Consider the following 22,868-nt stretch of genomic DNA (forward strand, 5'->3'; position numbering starts at 1 on the left):
GCTGCACACTCATAAACTCGACCACGCGCCTTTATTAGTAAACATGAAGATCCTTGCAGGCAGTTGTAGCTTGTATGGCTCCCTGGGCGACCCGATTTCGCACAAACCAGAAAAAAATGCAACAATATGTCTGTGAAACTATATATTCACGGTATTATGAATGAATTGATGTTTGTATTTGGTAGCATTTGGTAGCATTTTATAGTGTGACTGATTGTACTAATTGCATTAGTACTGTATAACCTTAGAGGTGCGCTATTTGATAGATCCCCCCCCCCCATCTCGTACGTACTTCCACATCTTTGACGTGATGCGCAAATGAGCGATAGAAAACCGATCGTGCAAATGTCACCATTAAGATTTTTTTTGTGCATTGTCTCGTGCTGCCCCCGGGAAGATGTGCCTTGGTTGGCTGCCCATGTCGCCTAGACCTAAATCCGCCACTGCTTGCAGGATCGAAATGTTGTGGGTTTATTCATACGGGTACGTGGTGGAGTTTACGAGTGTGCGGGCTGTAATTACTTTTAGAACGAATTTTCCCGGATGTTTTAGATTCTCCTTGCAGATGTGCAAATATCATCTGTGTGCACGTGGTCATTATATTCTGCTTTTTTTTCTTATACTTAGGCCCAAATAACTGGTTTCTATTGGGGATCAATATTTATACTATAATCTCATTCACCATTTTTCCCCACGTGTTTTGGGTATTATTAAATGTCATATATCTGGTCAATTACTAGCGCCCCAGTCCCTCTACAGTAGCTATTAAGGCTTATTATGTATACGAAATGATGTTTTGTTAAGAACTGACCCACCTGTGTGTTGCACGGGGCATTCTTTTTTGGCCACTTTTTCTCCACAATTTCGTGGTATCCAATTGGTGGTTGCAGTCTTTTTCTCCTTGTGTTTGGCTCGCGGATCCACGTGAAAGGAGGCAGGGTGCCGAGAGAGCCTGCTGTTGCCACTAGCCAATCAGCATCGACCATTTCTTTGGCACTATAAAATCCAACGGGCTTTCACATCTTGCAGTATTCACAAAGTCAGCTCCGAGTTGGAAGGAACAGCGGACAAGAGATTTTCTGAAGCTGCTATTAAGGGCTTACTTTAGGTATTTACAAACTATTTTACGAAACATTGTTTGACAGGGCTGAATATCATTTTTTTGCATCATATTGAAAACTGAACGAGGATTTAGTCAAAATGCGTCTGATCCAGAACATGTCAACCATCGCGGAGTTTGCGACCCCAGAGTGCCGGTCCAACGGGAACATCAAAATAGCGGTGATCGGGGGCAGCGGAGTTGGCAAAACAGGTACATTGAAAAATCAGTTGAAAAATCAGTTGGACTTATCTACAGTTTTTCGTTTTACTGTTTGAACTTGTTCGTTTTATGTTAACTACATTTGAGAAATGTATTTGTAAATTCATAGACTATTTGATTAATGTTATGGTCGTCTTCTCTTCCAGCTCTGGTAGTAAGATTTCTAACAAGGCGCTTCATCGGGGACTACGAGAGAAACGCAGGAAACCTTTATTCAAGAGAGGTCCAGGTGGACGGAGGAGAGCAAGTAGCCATCCAAGTCCAGGACACGCCGGGTGTTGATGTAAGTTCACCATCTGCCTTTTGCTACACACAAACTCTAAATCCGCTCACAGCTTCAAATTGAGCGCTCGAGACTTCTGCTTGTGAGTGACTACAAACCAACGCCATTTAGCATAGTCTTCTATTTAGGCTAGCCTCTGATCAGTGTCGGGTTTTTGGTGTGAGGTTTTAGAAATAGATCATGATTTAATCCTACCACGAATCATTATCTACAGTCGTTATATTACTATAGTAGGCTATGAGAAGTCTGCGCTTTCTGTGTAGAGTTCTTCCCTCCCTGGTCTGGGCTTTGGTCCAAACCAGCAGGTTTTTTTATTACTGAAGTCCAGAGACTTGTAGTCTAGCCATCTAATTTCCCATTTCTATTCAGTGGATGTTTGAGCCAGGGGTAAATGATACCCCACTCCTGGCTCCTCAATCAACCTCACCTAGTTCCCCTTCACTCACTCAGCAGCCACAGGAGAGAGTAGGCTCGGGGCAGGAGAGGAGTTAAGTTACTCCCACTGGCTGACTAGACTACAGCACTCCATTCAGTAGAACAGACCTGTTGCATAAAGATGGGAATATTTGATCTGGATTCAATTTAAATCCCATAGCTGTCTAGGGTGGATTATATAACGTTCATCAAACCAATGCAACAGTTCTCTAACCATGATCTCCTCGTTTTTCTCCTCAGCTGACCGGTAACGGCCTCAGCATCCCTGATCATGTGACCTGCTCCATCCAATGGGCCGACGCCGTGGTGCTGGTCTACTCTGTGACCGACCGCCACAGCTTTGATCTGATTGGCCAGTTGCACCAGCTGGTGGCCCGAGCAGGTAGGGCCAACGTGCCACCCGTCATCCTGCTGGCCAATAAGGCGGACCTGCTGCACATGAGGCGGGTGGATGCCGAACAGGGCCCCCTGCTGGCGGCAGCGCTGGGCTGCTCCTTCTACGAGGTGTCAGCCAGCGAAGACTACAGCCAGGTACATGGGGCCTTCCACAGGCTGTGCTGCCACATGGCCAAACAGCAGCCCACAGCCTCTATGTCCTCCCACACCACCTCCAGCGGAGTGGCTGAGAGGAAGGGACGCTCACCCCTTATCCCCAGGCCCAAGTCCCCCAACATGCAGGACCTGAAGAGGCGCTTCAAGCAGGCCCTGTCTGCTAAAGTCAGGACTGTCACCTCTGTGTGAGAGGGACTTGGGTTCGTCTCCTACACAACGTGGTCCAGAGTGGCTACTGAAAATACATGAAATGAGAAAAGAGGGCAGAGAAGATTCCTGTGCCTTGTTTGGGACTTCTCAATATGGCTGGAGCAGCCTGACTTACGATGAGCAGCAGAGACAAAATGGAGGCTCAACTCTGACCCCATGTTCACTCTGACAGCGGAAATGGCCTGTGGGGCGGACCGGTGTCAGCCTGTTTTGTCACCGTCACTCCTGTCCTGCCTGAGACTGTTCACTGGGGTCTGCTATGAGACAGCAGCTGGGAGGTGTTGGTATGTCAGCCCACCAGAAGAGACAAAGGGGGAAGCTGTCCATGCGCTGAGTGAAGGACAGATACTTCAGATGAAAGTGTGAACACAATCTCATATCTTCTCCTGGCAACAAAAGCCTTGAAGGACACTGCACAGAATTGTATTTTTATTTTGTATATATTTTTTTTAAGCTGGCACCTATTGTGTCAGTGAGTCTCTTATTTTATTCAAGTTGCCACTCTGCTTGGCAATGCTGAGAGAACACACTGTCAGACACGCCCAAGTACTTGAGTCAGTGCTTCAGTGTTGTCACTGTTCCATTTCTCGTCTGTCATTATCTCCAGTTCCCCCAGTGCATTCCTTGTACAGCAGGCAAAACCATCATTTTGCACATCGTGGTAGTGAACGATGTGCCGACGGCACGGCCACTGCGGGGCAGCATAGATTGGACACTGGGGTGTTGGGTATCTGTGGTGCACTTTAAGAAAGCCAAATGGCTTACTGATATTTTATTTGTTAACATTATTGAAAATAAAATGATTGAATTCATGACGACTCTTGTCTTCGACTATAACCTGTTGTTTGAGAAATACACTGACGATACTTGTATACGGGCCAGGTACACACAGACGTGTGCATACACTATTTACAATGAAGCGTGATAAGACAATGCCATTTTTGAACACTAACAGACCAGGCTCGTCCTCAAAGGGGCTGTTCCTAAACCTGGGATAAAAGACCAGAGGATTCTGAATTTATGAGAATAATGGTTGATCAATGACTGCGGCTCCACAGAATTAGCATGTACCCCCTTTCTAAGTGGGAGGAAGGCTTTTAATCAAGTAGAATCCATGGCATGTTCTATTCTACCACAGCAGTGGGTGTAGGATGCACAAAAACCAGTGTGACAGCTGTTTGACTCATCCATAGATACAGATCTTTAGAGGCCTTGATTTTTAAAGGGCAATTACACCACCTTTCAAGTTCTCACTATCAGCACAATACCAGTGTTCGTGTAAACGGTGCATTTCTACATTGCGTCGAAAGAAATATACAGATTTTCAAACACCGATTTGTGGGGAGCACTGTCTAAACCTTCTGCAGGTTTTGATCCTACACTGTCACAGCAGCATTTTTTTAGGACCTTTGTCTTAACCAGAGATCATCGAAACAAGCTGTTTTCACACAGGTACACTAGTTTGGTGCTGCAGATCATGACTAGAAGGTTCAAAAGTGGTGGAATTGTCCTTTAACGCGACAACTACAACAGAGCACCACCATTGTCTCACTATGATGTCACAGGAAGGTGGGCAGTGTGACTGACAGGACAGCTGTGTCTGTGTGATCTTCAGGATTACAACATGACTGATCATGTCATTGTCAGGGCAACAGATATCACAGCCACCACACAACAGTATTATTGTGGTGTCACAGAGGGGGTGATGTATGTTTGTGGTGTCAGGTCAGGGTTGTAATGTGAATGGAGACCATGTCTCTAAATTTCACTGCTCTGCCTACTGAACGGCTGGTTGTTGACACACCATCTCAACACCAGGACGCCTCACGTTACTTCACACTCTCACCTCTAGTGAGCTCACACACACTATAGGACTGTTAGCACTTCAGTTAGTGCCACAGCCAGAACAACCCTATACAACTCTCTCACACACACCAACCAACTAGCATTCAAGAACTTTCCATTTCACATGGATGAGTTTCACAAATCTACAAGATTTATTCAACGTGTTCAGATTGAATGTAAACAACAAAACACGTATTAAAGTAACTTGATTTGAATGTCATCTGTCTGTTTGGAGTTGAGCTTCAAGACCAGATTACACCAGATTGGATCACGTTTACATTCTGTACAGTTTGGAATGAGAGAATCCATAAGTACCTAAGTGTTGCCTTACAATGTGACTTGGGTAGTACAAGGGAAGGGAGAGGACTCTAACGTAACACAACTCAAGTAAACATTTGGGAAGGCCTTTGAAAAAAGCCGAAGTAGATCCTCTGTTTTTTCCTCTAGACAAATTCATAAACCTCCACCTCTGCTCACCACGCCCATGACTCCAGTCCATTACCAAACCACACAATCTCACTGGAGCCTCTCATTTCTCCTCTCCACACCCTAAGAGTGGTAGGTGTTGGTGGAGTGTGTGTGCGTGTGTGTGTGCGTGCGTGTGTGTGTGTGCATGCGTGTGTGTGTGTGGGTGCGTGAGTGCGTGCTTCTGTGTGTGTGTGGTCCTTGTTCCGTGCTCACACACCAATGTCTGGCACCAGTCTTTGGGTGGTGAAGAGCAGCTCAGGGACGTCTGTAGGTCTCAACAGTCTGGTAGAGAGGACCAGCACCTGGGAACAAGCATAGACAGACAGGGAGAGTCAGACTGGCCAGTGACTACATCAGCAAAGGAGAAACACAACAGTTGCTGTGTGTTCAGACCATTGGTTCAGACAACTGGAGTAAACGTCCTACTTAAAATAAGCAGATGCTGAATGTACATGGAAGGCGCAACAATCTCTCAATTAAAATAATGCAAATTGATTTCGATAGAGATGACATTTATTCCACCTTCTGTCCACATTCAGTATATGACCCAATGACTCAGTTTAGACATTAAGCAAATCCAGGCTATTCATTTTGAACTGGATTTGAAAAAAACATCATATCTCTATCATTAATTCAAACAAAACTATTGTCTGACTGCATTTAAATCTGGGTTCATTCATGACCAAGTCCTTAGATGACCTCTATGTTCCTTGAAGCCAGCCCTGATCAGAACACCTCTAAAGGCAGACAGAGGGAGTAGTCTGAATGGGTTGGGGTCAGAGTATGTGGGCTGAGGTCAGACTGTGTGTGGGCTGCTGGCTTCAGGATGAGGGTCCTACAGCACAGTAAGAGCGTCTCTTTCTTCTGTTGTTCTGATTCGAGATGTATTCATCAGGCTTTAATGCTGCTCAGGCCTTTCATCCCCTCTGAACCCCATTATACGTCCCTTTCATTAGCACAGCTAGCCAGGGATTAGACTGTACTACAGTACACTGGCTCACAGTTCACTAACCATGTACACACAATGTACAATACACACTGATGTTGAGGATGTTGTTGAGATGCATTACCACACTCAAAACAGCCAAACACACACAATGGCTTTGCACTTACTGTATGTGTCTATATAACGTGAGTATATAACATGAGTTGCGTTTACTGCTGCACTATCCATTGTCTGTCACCTGAGATTATGGGTCAGTGTGTGTTTGTGTGTGTGAGTGTGTGTGTGTGTGTGCGCGTGCACGTGCGTGTGCGTGTGCGTCTGTGTGTGTGCGTGTTCGTGTGTGTGTGAGTGTGTGCGTGCGTGTTCGTGTGTGTGTGAGTGTGTGTGTGCGTGTGCGCGTGTGTGCGTGTGTGTGTGCGTGTGTGTGTGTGTCGGGTTATATAATATCTAGCTACTCTTGACTTTCTTCCAAGGCAGATGAAGGAACATCGTCAACTCAGCACCCAGATTTTTGTGGTTGCCCCTCCCTGCTTCTCACTGCATTTTCTGCTCAGGTTCCTCTTTTGATATGTCCCTTCAGACTCTGATGACAAACCCATCACAGAGTGTTATGTAATGACACTGAGCCATAACCTGGAGAGCTGTAGCCTAAACAACACATCAATACCACAGCAGCGTAGTCTGCACCTGGCCTCTCACATCTCCTCTCCTTTGATCCATTTACATCACCCTCCCTCTCTCTCTCTCGAATCCCTCCCTCTCTCTCTCTCTCTCTCTCCTCTCTCTCTCTCTCTCTCTCTCGAATCTCTCTCTCTCTCTCTCTCTCTCTCTCTCTCTCTCTCTCTCTCTCTCTCTCTCTCTCCTCTCTCTCGAATCCCTCCCACTCTCTCTCCAATCCTTCCCTCTCTCTCTCCAATCACTCCCTCTCTCTCCAATCACTCCCTCTCTCTCTCCAATCCTTCCCTCTCTCTCTCTCGAATCCCTCCCTCTCTCTCTCGAATCCCTCCCTCTCTCTCTCTCTCGAATCCCTCCCTCTCTCTCTCTCGAATCCCTCCCACTCTCTCTCCAATCCTTCCCTCTCTCTCTCCAATCACTCCCTCTCTCTCTCCAATCCCTCCCTCTCTCTCTCCAATCCTTCCCTCTCTCTCTCCAATCTCTCCCTCCCTCTCTCTCTCCAATCCCCCCTCCCTCTCTCCAATCCTTCCCTCTCTCTCTCCAATCCCTCCCTCTCTCACCAATCACTCCCTCCCTCCCTCTCTCCAACCCCTCCCTCTCTCCAATCCCTCCCTCTCTCTCTCCAATCCCTCCCTCTCTCTCTCCAATCCCTCCCTCTCTCTCTCCAATCCCCCTCCCTCTCTCCAATCCTTCCCTCTCTCCAATCCCTCCCTCTCTCTCCCCAATCCCCCTCTCTCTCTCCAATCCTTCCCTCTCTCTCTCCAATCCCTCCCTCTCTCTCTCCAATCCCTCCCCTCTCTCACCAATCCCTCCCTCCCTCTCTCCAATCCCTCCCTCTCTCTCTCCAATCCCTCCCTCTCTCTCACCAATCCCTCCCTCCCTCTCTCCAATCCCCTCTCTCTCTCCAATCCCCCCTCTCTCCCCAATCCCCCCCTCTCTCCAATCCTTCCCTCTCTCTCTCCAATCCCTCCCTCTCTCTCACCAATCCCTCCCTCCCTCTCTCCAATCCCCCTCCCTCTCTCCAATCCTTCCCTCTCTCTCTCCAATCCTTCCCTCCCTCTCTCCAATCCCTCCCTCTCTCTCTCTCCAATCCCTCCCTCTCTCTCTCCAATCCTTCTCTCTCTCTCTCCAATCCCTCCCTCTCTCTCTCCAATCCCTCCCCCTCTCTCTCCAATCCCCCTCCCTCTCTCCAATCCTTCCCCTCTCTCTCCAATCCCTCCCTCTCTCTCCCCAATCCCCCTCTCTCTCTCCAATCCTTCCCTCTCTCTCTCCAATCCCTCCCTCTCTCTCTCCAATCCCTCCCCCTCTCTCACCAATCCCTCCCTCCCTCTCTCCAATCCTTACCTCTCTCTCCAATCCCCCCTCTCTCCCCAATCCCCCTCTCTCTCTCCAATCCTTCCCTCTCTCTCTCCAATCCCTCCCTCTCTCTCACCAATCCCTCCCTCCCTCTCTCCAATCCCCCTCCCTCTCTCCAATCCTTCCCTCTCTCTCTCCAATCCTTCCCTCCCTCTCTCCAATCCTTCCCTCTCTCTCTCCAATCCCTCCCTCTCTCTCTCCAATCCCTCCCTCTCTCTCTCCAATCCCTCCCTCTCTCTCTCCAATCCTCTCTCTCTCTCCAATCCCTCCCTCTCTCTCCCCAATCCCTCCCTATCTCTCTCCAATCCCTCCCTCTCTCTCCCCAATCCCTCCCTCTCTCTCACCAATCCCTCCCTCCCTCTGTCCAATCCCTCCCTCCCTCTCTCCAATCCTTCCCCCTCTCTCTCCAATCCTTCCCTCTCTCTCTCCAACCCCCCTCTCCAATCCTTCCCTCTCTCTCTCCAATCCCTCCCTATCTCTCTCCAATCCCTCCCTCTCTCTCTCTCCAATCCCTCCCCTCTCTCTCCAATCCTTCTCTCTCTCACTCCAATCCCGCCCTCTCTCTCCCCAATCCCTCCCCTCTCTCCAATCCCTCCCTCTCTCTCTCCAATCCCTCCCTCTCTCTCTCCAATCCTTCCCCTCTCTCTCCAATCCCTCCCTATCTCTCTCCAATCCCTCCCTCTCTCTCTCTCCAATCCTTCCCCCTCTCTCTCCAATCCTTCCCTCTCTCTCTCCAATCGCCCCCTCCCTCTCCCCAATCCTTCCCCTCTCTCTCCAATCCCTCCCTCTCTCTCTCCAATCCCTCCCTCTCTCTCTCCAATCCTTCTCTCTCTCTCTCCAATCCTTCTCTCTCTCTCTCCAATCCCTCCCTCTCTCTCCCCAATCCCTCCCTCTCTCTCTCCAATCCCTCCCTCTCTCTCCCCAACATTCCCTCTCTCTCTCCAATCCATCCCTCCCTCCCTCTCACCAATCCCTCCCTCTCTCTCACCAATCCCTCCCTCCCCCCCTCTCTCCAACCCCTCCCTCTCTCCAATCCCTCCCCCTCTCTCTCCAATCCTTCCCTCTCTCTCACCAATCCCTCCCTCCCTATCTCCAACCCCTCCCTCTCTCCAATCCCTCCCTCTCTCCAATCCCTCCCTCACTCTCTCCAATCCTTCCCTCTCTCTTCCCAATCTCCCCCTCTGTGTTGTTTGTTCGACTCAAGCTCTCCCGGATAAGTTAAGAGCAGCAGGCCGGGGTCTCTCACCTGAGTGCCCGGCTTGTGGGCGGAGACTACCTTGCGGATCAGGCGCAGCTCAGAGGGAATGACTCCTCCCACCAGGAAGAGAAAGAGCAGGCCGTGGTCGCTGGGGTGTGGCCGGCTCACCTAGGGAGGGGTTAGGGATTGAGATGAAAAGAACACGACAGGATTAGCTCATGTAATTTGAACGGAACAAGCTAACCATAACATAATTGAAGGTTATGTTTTGGTTGGTGAGCTGAAACTCTGAAGACAAACTCTGATCTGTGGAGCCAGATTACAGTTCAGCATAAACTGACTCACTCTCTCTCTTCCTCTCTCTGTCTCTCTGTATGTCACTACCCCCTGGGCAAAAACTGGTTGAATCAATGTTTTTTTCCACATCATTTCTATGTGATGACTTTGAGTCAAAGTGGAAAACTCTTGGGATTTGCTAAAAGCTATCAACGTAAGGAGGGCATTTCGTCAAATGACATGGCAATTTTTTGTTGATTTCATTAACAATAGTTGACAACTCAACCAAATGTAAATCAAAACGAGACATTAAACTGAGGTCTGTGCCCAGTGGGCCTCCCCTTCTGTCCTTCAGTCTCTCCTCTCTCTGGTCTGAGTCACTGCCCAACGCAGTGGTCAGAATGCACTATTCAGTCGAAGGCTTTAAACCGCACTCATTCTAGACATACACGGATTTGTACATGAGTGTGAGTCAGAGGGTCTGGTGAGCGTGCTGTGTGTGATTGGTTGGCCTATGGATAATGGCTGTGCTCTACTGGCTGGGAAGCAGCGTCAAGGCCACGTCTGCAGTCTTCGAATAATAACCGTGCAATCAAAGCTGCAGGGGGGCGGGACTGGTCCTGCATGGCCTGACATGTGCATCAGGGCTGTTTGCCTGGGCTGGCTCAACATGTGTCTCAGAGTAGGTAGCGTGTATATATGAGTGTGTGTGTGTGTGTGTGTTTACGGTTAAATATTTGTGTGGATGTGAGACTGATCATGTGTGTGCAATGTTGTAGGTCAGATGGGTATGGGTCTTTGCGTTCATTTTGTATTTCGCATTTGTATGAGTCTTTGTATGCGGGTGCATGCATTTGTGTATTAGCTATACCAGCACACACAGAACAGCAGACAAAAACACAGCATCTACATGTGCATCCTTAAAGAGGTAAGACCTGTCCTCCTTCAGGCAACACACACCCACTGTACTCTAGCAACAACCAAGAGTTGGATACGTCTGTAGGAGTGAGAGGAGGGGAGGGGAGGTGGGGAGGGTGAAGAAGAGAAAGGGAAGAGAAGGAAAGGAAAGCGAAGCGAACATAATATCAACCAAATTAGAAATGTAATTTGACATGAAGTAAACTTGTGTGACTTACTTCAGCTGTTTAAAAGTATTTTCATGGTAGTTGAAGAAGTTTGTTTTCAGGGCTGGTTCTAGCCTTTTTGGGGGTCTAAGCGGGATTTGGTTGCCCAATATTGTACCCCCCCACATTTCATTAAATTCTACTCATTTTGCCATGGGGCAGAGATGTTTTTGCAGTTTTAAAGCTCATTTCCGACAATTCTACACATGTAAATGATATCTGAGTGAGAGTGACAAAACCCGGGCACGTGCCCGTCGGTAATGCAGCCGTGATTACTTAAAAGTTTAGATAACTGGCTAGACTAACTCACAAATCAAAAACAGTTAGCTGACATGGTTAATTGAGAGAATACTGATACATTCACTGTTCATGAGAAAAACTGCTGATGCACAACCACATTTGCACCTTGTGTATTCTACTATTCTAACTCTCAATTGTAAGTTGAGACCCCGACTGAGTTACACAACCCCGCAAAACCAATAAACACAAACAATTGGATTTTGACCCTGTTTGTTTTAGTTAAGTGAACCAGTCATGCTTTACATTCTGTACTATCTTTGATTGGCAGAAGATATTTCTGCTCTGATTTCAGATTATATATATTTTTTAGCTTACAGCACTTGATATTACCAGGTGGACCTCCATCCAAGTACTAACCAGGCCCGACCCTGCTTAGCTACCTAGATCAGGTGTGTTCAGGGTGGTATACCCCATTTTCTCCCTGATTTCGGATTCGAATAGCAGAGAAGTAGACTAAGCTTTCATACCCTCTAGGTTTTTGTCTAACTAGTTGGGAAAGTGGTCAAAGCAGCTGATTTGTGTCAAAAGTCACATGGTTTAATAATTGTCTCATTCTTAGAATGTGCTCCCCCAGTGCTATAATTAAGCAATACGTAATCTTGGTTAAACCAGAACTAAAGCCTTGCACAATTGGTCAGATGCGCGATTAAATTGAAATCAAATCACATTTTATTGGTCACATATCCAGTACAAGTCAAAATGCTTGGACACACCTACTCACTTCACGGGTTTTTCTTTATTTGTTTACTATTTACTACATTGTAGAATAATAGTGAAGACATCAAAACTATGAAATAACACACGTGGTGCTGATGTTGCCAACTTCAGCGAACTCAGTCACGTCAAATAGCTACATTTTCCTTTGTTTGAACGTAGCCTAGTGGTTAGAGCGTTGGACTAGTAACCGGAAGGTTGCGAGTTCAAACCCCCGAGCTGACAGGGTACAAATCTGTCGTTCTGCCCCTGAACAGGCAGTTAACCCACTGTTCCCAGGCCGTCATTGAAAATAAGAATGTGTTCTTAACTGACTTGCCTGGTTAAATAAAGGTAAAATTTAAAAAATATATATAAAAAAAATTATCCTGGCTCAAAAAAGTTGATGTCTTGTCTGGACACCGTTTGTTCTCTAATGGTACAGAACATTGTTTCCGAGGTCGGAGAGGCAGACAACTAGGCTTATATTAACCTCCGCTGCACCAAACTAAATGCCAGGCTGGAAGCAAAGGGAAATGTGTGCGAGTTGAGAGAAATACAACAGATGATTCGGACAGCAGTGTAAAAATGGTGATATTCTTATAGAGGCGCAGCGATAATGCAGGCGGAACTGTTAGCAGGCATAGGTGTGCCTGCGTCTGTGAATACAGTATGGCTTAAAATGCTGCTTGTCCAATCAGTATCCAGGATCCAAACAACCCGTTTTAAATGTCGACGTTTAGGGAAGATCCATGGCAGTTCATGGCAGGTCATGGCAGTTCACTCAACAGTGGGAATGAAGCTTAATGAAAGTAGTGGATGGGGTTACTAAAACAGCTGTACTTCTTGATTGGTTCAGATCCTCTGTTCTGATTTCAGATTCGAAAAGCAGAGAAGTTGAGTGGATCTACACATACGCACCTTCACCTAGAGTGGATCTACACATGCACACCTTCACCTATAGAGTGGATCTACACATGCACACCTTCACCTAGAGTGGATCTACACATGCACACCTTCACCTATACAGTGGATCTACACATACACACCTTCAACTATAGACATATAGATATGGATCGATTCGTCATATTTCCTCGTCCCCCACCGTAGTCACAGTGAAGCCAAGCTCTACATACGCTTCATCATATCTCCTCGTCTCCCACCGTAGTCACAGTGAAGCCAAGCGCTACATACGCTTCCTCATATTTCCTCGTCTCCCACCGTAGTCACAGTGATGCCAAGCGCTACATACGCTTCCTCATATCTCCTCGTCTCCCACCGTAGTCACAGTGAAGCCAAGCTCTACATACGCTTCCTCATATCTCCTCGTCTCCCACCGTAGTCACAGTGAAGCCAAGCTCTACATACGCTTCCTCATATCTCCTCGTCTCCCACCGTAGTCACAGTGAAGCCAAGCTCTACATACGCGTCCTCATATCTCCTCGTCTCCCACCGTAGTCACAGTGAAGCCAAGCTCTACATACGCTTCCTCATATCTCCTCGTCTCCCACCGTAGTCACAGTGAAGCCAAGCGCTACAAACGCTTCGTCATATCTCCTCGTCTCCCACCGTAGTCACAGTGAAGCCAAGCGCTACATACGCTTCCTCATATCTCCTCGTCTCCCACCGTAGTCACAGTGAAGCCAAGCGCTACAAACGCTTCCTCATATCTCCTCGTCTCCCACCGTAGTCACAGTGAAGCCAAGCGCTACAAACGCTTCGTCATATCTCCTCGTCTCCCACCGTAGTCACAGTGAAGCCAAGCGCTACATACGCTTCCTCATATCTCCTCCTCTCCCACCGTAGTCACAGTGAAGCCAAGCGCTACAAACGCTTCCTCATATCTCCTCGTCTCCCACCGTAGTCACAGTGAAGCCAAGCTCTACATACGCTTCCTCATATCTCCTCGTCTCCCACCGTAGTCACAGTGAAGCCAAGCGCTACATACGCTTCCTCATATCTCCTCGTCTCCCACCGTAGTCACAGTGAAGCCAAGCGCTACATACGCTTCCTCATATCTCCTCGTCTCCCACCGTAGTCACAGTGAAGCCAAGCGCTACATACGCTTCCTCATATCTCCTCGTCTCCCACCGTAGTCACAGTGAAGCCAAGCGCTACAAACGCTTCATCATATCTCCTCGTCTCCCACCGTAGTCACAGTGAAGCCAAGCGCTACATACGCTTCCTCATATCTCCTCGTCTCCCACCGTAGTCACAGTGAAGCCAAGCGCTACATACGCTTCCTCATATCTCCTCGTCTCCCACCGTAGTCACAGTGAAGCCAAGCGCTACATACGCTTCCTCATATCTCCTCGTCTCCCACCGTAGTCACAGTGAAGCCAAGCGCTACAAACGCTTCATCATATCTCCTCGTCTCCCACCGTAGTCACAGTGAAGCCAAGCGCTACATACGCTTCCTCATATCTCCTCGTCTCCCACCGTAGTCACAGTGAAGCCAAGCGCTACATACGCTTCCTCATATCTCCTCGTCTCCCACCGTAGTCACAGTGAAGCCAAGCGCTACATACGCTTCCTCATATCTCCTCGTCTCCCACCGTAGTCACAGTGAAGCCAAGCGCTACAAACGCTTCATCATATCTCCTCGTCTCCCACCGTAGTCACAGTGAAGCCAAGCGCTACATACGCTTCCTCATATCTCCTCGTCTCTCACCGTAGTCACAGTGAAGCCAAGCGCTACATACGCTTCCTCATATCTCCTCGTCTCCCACCGTAGTCACAGTGAAGCTAAGCGCTACATACGCTTCCTCATATCTCCTCGTTTCCCACCGTAGTCACAGTGAAGCCAAGCGCTACATACGCTTCCTCATATCTCCTCGTCTTCCACCGTAGTCACAGTGATGCCAAGCGCTACATACGCTTCGTCATATTTCCTCATCTTAGCTTTTGGGAGACTTACGTTTGTCTCATTATCTCCGTCTCTCTCCGCCTTTCTTTTCATCCCTGTCAAATATTTTTCCATGGTGTCTCTTAAGGGTTTGTTATCTGCATGTCATATCTCTTGTTCGGTGCAAAAAAACCCTACTCCCTGCAGCAAAAAAAGCATGTTCCCCGGGGTCACACGCGCCCCCCTGGCATCGCTCCGAGCCCCCCCAGGGGGGCGCGCCCCACTATTTGAGAAGTGCTGCACTAACACAACATTAAACAAAACTATAAACACACATACAGTACAACAATTACATATTACATTGAAAACACAAACATCTTGACTAAAATCAGCTGTCCTGAAGAGAATTACACTCTTCTATGATTTACATTTACATTTGACATTTAAGTCATTTAGCAGACGCTCTTATCCAGAGCGACTTACAAATTGGTGCATTCACCTTATGACATCCAGTGGAACAGCCACTTTACAATAGTGCATCTAAATCTTTTAAGGGGGGGGTAGAAGGATTACTTTATCCTATCCTAGGTATTCCTTAAAGAGGTGGGGTTTCAGGTGTCTCCGGAAGGTGGTGATTGACTCCGCTGTCCTGGCGTCGTGAGGGAGTTTGTTCCACCATTGGGGGGCCAGAGCAGCGAACAGTTTTGACTGGGCTGAGCGGGAACTGTACTTCCTCAGTGGTAGGGAGGCGAGCAGGCCAGAGGTGGATGAACGCAGTGCCCTTGTTTGGGTGTAGGGCCTGATCAGAGCCTGGAGGTACTGAGGTGCCGTTCCCCTCACAGCTCCGTAGGCAAGCACCATGGTCTTGTAGCGGATGCGAGCTTCAACTGGAAGCCAGTGGAGAGAGCGGAGGAGCGGGGTGACGTGAGAGAACTTGGGAAGGTTGAACACCAGACGGGCTGCGGCGTTCTGGATGAGTTGTAGGGGTTTAATGGCACAGGCAGGGAGCCCAGCCAACAGCGAGTTGCAGTAATCCAGACGGGAGATGACAAGTGCCTGGATTAGGACCTGCGCCGCTTCCTGTGTGAGGCAGGGTCGTACTCTGCGGATGTTGTAGAGCATGAACCTACAGGAACGGGCCACCGCCTTGATGTTAGTTGAGAACGACAGGGTGTTGTCCAGGATCATGCCAAGGTTCTTAGCGCTCTGGGAGGAGGACACAATGGAGTTGTCAACCGTGATGGCGAGATCATGGAACGGACAGTCCTTCCCCGGGAGGAAGAGCAGCTCCGTCTTGCCGAGGTTCAGCTTGAGGTGGTGATCCGTCATCCACACTGATATGTCTGCCAGACATGCAGAGATGCGATTCGCCACCTGGTCATCAGAAGGGGGAAAGGAGAAGATTAATTGTGTGTCGTCTGCATAGCAATGATAGGAGAGACCATGTGAGGTTATGACAGAGCCAAGTGACTTGGTGTATAGCGAGAATAGGAGAGGGCCTAGAACAGAGCCCTGGGGGACACCAGTGGTGAGAGCGCGTGGTGAGGAGACAGATTCTCGCCACACCACCTGGTAGGAGCGACCTGTCAGGTAGGATGCAATCCAAGCGTGGGCCGCGCCGGAGATGCCCAACTCGGAGAGGGTGATTTGCTATGATATATATATCGATCAAGTGTTTAAACTCCACTAACAAAACTAGATCATCACATTTTAAAATGTTCAGGAGAGAATTCCAGGACCACGTAACTAAAAATATTTCTACCATGACCTGTTCTAATTTTTGGTACTTGTTAGAAGCAAATCAGAATGGGACCGTAATTTATATTTATTTACTGACCTGACTGAAAAATAACAGAGATAATTTTACCCAATATGGGTAAATATAAATTTACCCAATATAAATCAGTGTATACCAGTGTTTAAGCCTACGCAAGGTCAGTGACGACCAGCCAACAGCGCTGTAGAGATCACAATGATGTGTGATCGTTTCTGATTTGTAATGAACCTGAGGGCTGCATGATACACTGAATCAAGTTCTCTCAGGGTAGTGGCTGAGGCCTGCATATATATAACATCAGTAAAATCTAAAACCAACAGTAATGTACATCGTACCAGCTCCTTCCTGGCATCTAAAGAAAAACAAGCCTTATGCTGGTAACAAAAACCTATTCTCAGCTTGAGCTTCCTTATCAAGTTCTCTACATGCACAGTGAAGCTCAGCTTATCATCAACCCACACAACCAAATATTTGTACGCTTTAACTTGCTCTATAGTATGTCCAGCCAATGTAGCAATGACATGATTTGTAACATGCCTAGCATTTGAAAATACCATGCATTTTGTTTTACCGAATTTAGAACCAGCTTTAAATCATACAGATTCTGTTGTATGATGTTAAATGCTCTTTGGGCATTTTCAAAAGCTAAAGATAACTTGAATAAAGAACAGTATCATCTGTATAAAATTGAACATTCGCTGTTTCAATAAGATATTGTAAAGGTAAGGTATGGCTAAAGACAAGTGTTTGTGTGTGTGTGTGCGCTGATGACTTTGGTCTGGAATAGCCTTGTTGATTAGTGGCACTGTGTTGAGTGTTGTTGAGGCTCATACACTGATTGCACAGCCGGGCATGTCAGCCAGGCAGGCTGTTAGGCTGTTCGCTCGGTAAATATGGTTGAATAGTCAGTGCGGACGTGACCTAACCTGCTCCACCAAAACACCCAACCGCTGCAGGCAGGGCATTCCGGTTAATCCTGGTAGAACAACACGCCCCTACAGATACACACCCAGGAGGTGTACATTTCTCAAGCTGCACACGTCATCACTGCCCTTCTAACACACACACATAGGCGCAGGTGGCAGACATGTACACACGCTCATCAACCCGACTCGGAGAGGAAGAGTTCGACATTCTTCGTTTAATAGCCCTTCGAGAGATATTTTTATTCTACATTTATTCTATCCTTGCACATTAAGAGCACTCTATCCCTTCAACACGCTACTGCATTCAGTTCAAAAGTTCAACCCCAAAGTGCTGGGAGTGAAGGAGAGGGCCCTTTGAAAAGACCTACATGGACACAGTTATCGTCATGCTGTGTTGTCGTCTTAGGTCTCTCTTTATGCAGTGCTGTGGTGTCTCTCTTGGCGTGGTGTGTGTTGAGCCCTATATGACACCTGATAAACACAATACTCAAGAATATCGCTTTCAGAGAAACATAGACAAGAGAGAGGAAAAACAAGAAAGAGAGAAAGGGAGAGAGAGTGCAAGGACGAAAGAGCAGAATTAATTGAATGAAGGTTTAATCTGCCCAGCTACCCAGGCCTATAAAGCTGTCCATTTTTAGATTACAAGATAACCAGACCAAGGATTCAAGATGGAGTTTTTTATGTGAGAGAAGTTCCCTAAGTGAACAATGCAGCCCCAAAGTGTGGCAGAGCTTTATGAGAATACTCTGAATAGCAGGGCTTTATGAGAATACTCTGAATATCAGGGCTTTATGAGAATACTCTGAATAGCAGGGCTTTATGAGAGTACTCTGAATAGCAGGGCTTTATGAGAGTACTCTGAATAGCAGGGCTTTATGAGAGTACTCTGAATAGCAGGGCTTTATGAGAATACTCTGAATAGCAGGGCTTTATGAGAGTACTCTGAATAGCAGGGCTTTATGAGAGTACTCTGAATAGCAGGGCTTTATGAGAATAATCTGAATAGCAGGGCTTTATGAGAATACTCTGAATAGCAGGGCTTTATGAGAATACTCTGAATAGCAGGGCTTTATGAGAATACTCTGAATAGCAGGGCTTTATGAGAATACTCTGAATAGCAGGGCTTTATGAGAATACTCTGAATAGCAGGGCTTTATGAGAATACTCTGAATAGCAGGGCTTTCAGAAAAGGTAGGTTATCTACTTTTGGTAAGGGGCTGCACACACGTATGCACACAAACACAACTACACACACAGCAACCAGTATCAACACAGAGCAAATGGTTCCATCCTCCTCTGCTTGACTCAGGTATGACACAGTAATATCCAGGTACAGACCCCCTTCTGCCCCTCAGACATGGCCTCTTCACACCTGTCAAAGTTCATACCAATTAATCAGCCTCACACCATCAGCCCTGCTCTCTATCTATGGCGGCTGGGAGACTGACCTTGTTATATGTTGGTCTTTTAAAAACCAACATCGAGCGCTTCAACTTACCCACACAACTAGAGGTCAGCTCATTGAGCATACACAAACCAACCTGGGAGGAAACACATTACTTACTCATCTAATCAGAGAGAGAGAGAGAGAGAGAGAGAGAGAGAGAGAGAGAGAGAGAGAGAGAGAGAGAGAGAGAGAGAGAGAGAGAGAGAGAGAGAGAGAGAGAGAGGGAGAGGGGGACATTGGCCTACGCGTTCAAATGAAACAAACAAACAAACCAATTCATTCATCTCCCCATCCACCAACAAGACAAAAACAGTCCTTTAATTCCTTCAGCTTCAGTCATCCCACTCCGGCCTCCCATGACATTTGAATTGAATTTCCCTGTTACTAATATATATTCATTCCCCCTGGATCTCACCTACTAAAGAGGAGGATAAACAGATCATCCACGCAAAACACCCACACCATCAACAACCGTATAATGAAGTTTAGAATGATTTGGTTTTATTAGTTGATATGAGTTACGATATGCCATGTATTTTTTAATATATTTTTTAATATTCAGGCTGAATCAGCCCACTAAACGTTGATCTAGGATCCGGAGTACCACTTTGTTATTTTGCTGAGTGCTTCCTGACGAATAGACGGACCTTCGTTTTGCCCCCGGATTAATAAGAGTCTTGTCAGACTCCTCAGGGAGAGTGGTTACTATAGCAATGGAAGACAAATATGACTTCATATGAGACGAGCAATGCCACTGCAACCTTCAAACCAAAACCAATATCCTCTCTACGCTTCTCAGAAGGGAGTTGTGCGTGCGTGTATGTGTATGTGTGTTGTGTGTGTGTGTGTGTGTGTGTGTGTGTGTGTGTGTGTGTGTGTGTGTGTGTGTGTGTGTGTGTGTGTGTGTGTGTGTGTGTGTGTGTGTGTGTGTGTGTGTGTGTGTGTGTGTGTGTGTGTGTGTGTGTGTGTGTGTGCACAGATAGACTAAATTGATAGGTCTTCTTGGAATTATCTCCCTGTTGCGGTCAGTTTAGTTTCCCTTTTTACTTCCCCACTCCTTGACCTTGAGATGGACAAGATAGCGGTAATGAAATCACTGATTTGTCCTCTTCAAGTCATCCATCCCAGTCATATGCTACCCTTCTACCTCCCTCTGGGCTAATCTAGTGAAACATCTGTAAATATATATATATATATATATATATATATATATATACATATAAATAAATAAATATATATACACATATAAATAAATAAATAAATATATATATATATATATATAATGGTGTGTATAGACAGTATGGACAGTATATGAATAGAAAAGGTGTGTACAGCAGTAGTTATATAGGGGTGTGTGTGTGTGTATGTGCACACTTTGATGTTCAGTTATGAGAGTAATATACTGTCATGTTTTGTCATTTATTATCTTGTCTTGTCCCTGTGCTTCCTTCTATTCGTTTCCCTCTGCTGGTCTTATTAGGTTCTTTCCCTCTTTCTATCCCTCTCTCACTCTCCCGCTCTCTCTTCTCTCTATCGTTCCGTTCCTGCTCCCAGCTGTTCCTATTCCCCTAATCAATCATTTAGTCTTCCCACACCTGTTCCCGATCCTTTTCCCTGATTAGAGTCCCTATTTCTCTCCTTGTTATTCGTTTCTGCCCTGTCGGTTCCTTGTCTAGAATTCACCGTGCTGTGTTTGTGTATCGCCCTGTCGTGTCGTGTTTTCCTCAGATGCTGCGTGGTGAGCAGGTGTCTGAGTCTGTCTGGTTCAAGTGCCTTCCCGAGGCAACCTGCTGTTCACCTGCTGTTCAAGATCGAGTCTCCAGTTTGTCCTCGTCATTTCGAGTGAAAGTTGTGTTTTTTGATTGTATTTACTTTACTGGATTAAAAACTCTGTTTTCGCCAAGTCGCTTTTGGGTCCTCTTTCACCCACGTGACAGAAGGAACCGACCAAGGAATGGACCCAGCGACTTCAGACGCTCGTTACACTGCCGTCGAGATCCAAGGAGCCATGCTCGGCAGACACGAGCAGGAATTGTCTGCTGCTCGCCATGCCGTGGAGAACCTGGCCGCTCAGGTTTCCGACCTCTCTGGACAGTTCCAGAGTCTTCGTCTCGTGCCACCTGTTACTTCCTGGCCTGCCGAGCCTCCAGAACCTAGGGTTAATAACCCACCTTGCTACTCCGGGCAGCCCACTGAGTGCCGCTCCTTTCTCACGCAGTGTGAGATTGTGTTCTCTCTCCAACCCAACACATACTCTGGAGAGAGAGCTCGGGTTGCTTACGTCATTTCACTCCTTACTGGCCGGGCTCGAGAATGGGGCACAGCTATCTGGGAGGCAAGGGCTGATTGCTCTAACAAGTACCAGAACTTTAAAGAGGAGATGATTCGGGTTTTTGACCGTTCAGTTTTTGGTAGGGAGGCTTCTAGGGCCCTGGCTTCCCTATGCCAAGGTGAACGGTCCATAACGGATTATTCTATTGAGTTTCGCACTCTTGCTGCCTCTAGTGAGTGGAACGAGCCGGCGCTGCTCGCTCGTTTTCTGGAGGGACTCCACGCAGTGGTTAAGGATGAGATTCTCTCCCGGGAGGTTCCTTCAGATGTGGACTCTTTGATTGCTCTCGCCATCCGCATAGAACGACGGGTAGATCTTCGTCACCGGGCTCGTGGAAGAGAGCTCGCATCAACAGTGTTTCCCTGCTCCGCATCGCAACCATCTCCCTCCTCTGGCTCAGAGACTGAGCCCATGCAGCTGGGAGGGATTCGCATCTCGACTAAGGAGAGGGAACGGAGGATCACCAACCGCCTGTGCCTCTATTGCGGAGTTGCTGGACATTTTGTTAATTCATGTCCAGTAAAAGCCAGAGCTCATCTGTAAGCGGAGGGCTACAGGTGAGCGCAACTACTCAAGTCTCTCCATCAAAATCCTGTACTACTTTGTCGGTCCATCTACGCTGGACCGGTTCGGGTGCTACATGTAGTGCCTTGATAGACTCTGGGGCTGAGGGTTGTTTCATGGACGAAGCATGGGTTCGGAAACATGACATTCCTTTCAGAGAGTTAGAGAAGCCTACGCCCATGTTCGCCTTAGATGGTAGTCATCTTCCCAGTATCAGATTTGAGACACTACCTTTAACCCTCACAGTATCTGGTAACCACAGTGAGACTATTTCTTTTTTGATTTTTCGTTCACCGTTTACACCTGTTGTTTTGGGTCATCCCTGGCTAGTATGTCATAATCCTTCTATTAATTGGTCTAGTAATTCTATCCTATCCTGGAACGTTTCTTGTCATGTGAAGTGTTTAATGTCTGCCATCCCTCCCGTTTCTTCTGTCCCTACTTCTCAGGAGGAACCTGGCGATTTGACAGGAGTGCCGGAGGAATATCATGATCTGCGCACGGTCTTCAGTCGGTCCCGAGCCAACTCCCTTCCTCCTCACCGGTCGTATGATTGTAGTATTGATCTCCTTCCGGGGACCACTCCTCCTCGGGGTAGACTATACTCTCTGTCGGCTCCCGAACGTAAGGCTCTCGAGGATTATTTGTCTGTGTCTCTTGACGCCGGTACCATAGTGCCTTCTTCCTCTCCGGCCGGGGCGGGGTTCTTTTTGTTAAGAAGAAGGACGGTACTCTGCGCCCCTGCGTGGATTATCGAGGGCTGAATGACATAACGGTTAAGAATCGTTATCCGCTTCCCCTTATGTCATCAGCCTTCGAGATTCTGCAGGGAGCCAGGTGCTTTACTAAGTTGGACCTTCGTAACGCTTACCATCTCGTGCGCATCAGAGAGGGGGACGAGTGGAAAACGGCGTTTAACACTCCGTTAGGGCATTTTGAGTACCGGGTTCTGCCGTTTGGTCTCGCCAATGCGCCAGCTGTTTTTCAGGCATTAGTTAATGATGTTCTGAGAGACATGCTGAACATCTTTGTTTTTGTCTATCTTGACGATATCCTGATTTTTTCTCCGTCACTCGAGATTCATGTTCAGCACGTTCGACGTGTTCTACAGCGCCTTTTAGAGAATTGTCTCTACGTAAAGGCTGAGAAGTGCTCTTTTCATGTCTCCTCCGTTACTTTTCTCGGTTCCGTTATTTCCGCTGAAGGCATTCAGATGGATTCCGCTAAGGTCCAAGCTGTCAGTGATTGGCCCGTTCCAAGGTCACGTGTCGAGTTGCAGCGCTTTTTAGGTT

General features: G+C 47.3%; 1 protein-coding gene and 1 long non-coding RNA gene across 2 annotated transcripts in view; one reads left to right on the top strand and one right to left on the bottom strand.

The window, feature by feature from the left end:
* Window positions 1-1,022: 1,022 nt before the first annotated feature.
* Window positions 1,023-3,613, top strand: LOC124037849 (ras-like protein family member 11B). Its single transcript, XM_046352998.1, has 3 exons — window positions 1,023-1,312; window positions 1,468-1,604; window positions 2,280-3,613. The coding sequence occupies exons 1-3, from the start codon at window positions 1,201-1,203 to the stop codon at window positions 2,778-2,780; spliced, it is 750 nt and encodes a 249-aa protein (XP_046208954.1). The 5' UTR covers window positions 1,023-1,200; the 3' UTR covers window positions 2,781-3,613.
* A 1,673-nt stretch (window positions 3,614-5,286) lies between these two features.
* The window catches only part of LOC124037854, a 62,473-nt gene continuing 44,891 nt past the window's right edge, over window positions 5,287-22,868 (bottom strand). Inside the window, exons 3-4 of the long non-coding RNA XR_006839248.1 lie at window positions 9,338-9,457; window positions 5,287-5,416 (exon numbers count right to left, since the gene is read on the bottom strand). This is a non-coding gene — a long non-coding RNA (uncharacterized LOC124037854). The remainder of the gene's footprint in view (window positions 5,417-9,337; window positions 9,458-22,868) is intronic.

Source organism: Oncorhynchus gorbuscha, linkage group LG06 (genome assembly GCF_021184085.1).
Source record: "Oncorhynchus gorbuscha isolate QuinsamMale2020 ecotype Even-year linkage group LG06, OgorEven_v1.0, whole genome shotgun sequence".
NCBI lineage: Eukaryota > Metazoa > Chordata > Actinopteri > Salmoniformes > Salmonidae > Oncorhynchus > Oncorhynchus gorbuscha.

Excerpts from the sequence above, each read along its gene's own strand:
- LOC124037849 (XM_046352998.1), top strand. The coding sequence starts at position 1,201 with ATGCGTCTGATCCAGAACATGTCAACCATCGCGGAGTTTGCGACCCCA. Across the intron at positions 1,313-1,467 it reads CAGCGGAGTTGGCAAAACAG|CTCTGGTAGTAAGATTTCTA; the intron begins GTACATTGAAAA and ends CTTCTCTTCCAG. Across the intron at positions 1,605-2,279 it reads AGGACACGCCGGGTGTTGAT|CTGACCGGTAACGGCCTCAG; the intron begins GTAAGTTCACCA and ends TTTTCTCCTCAG.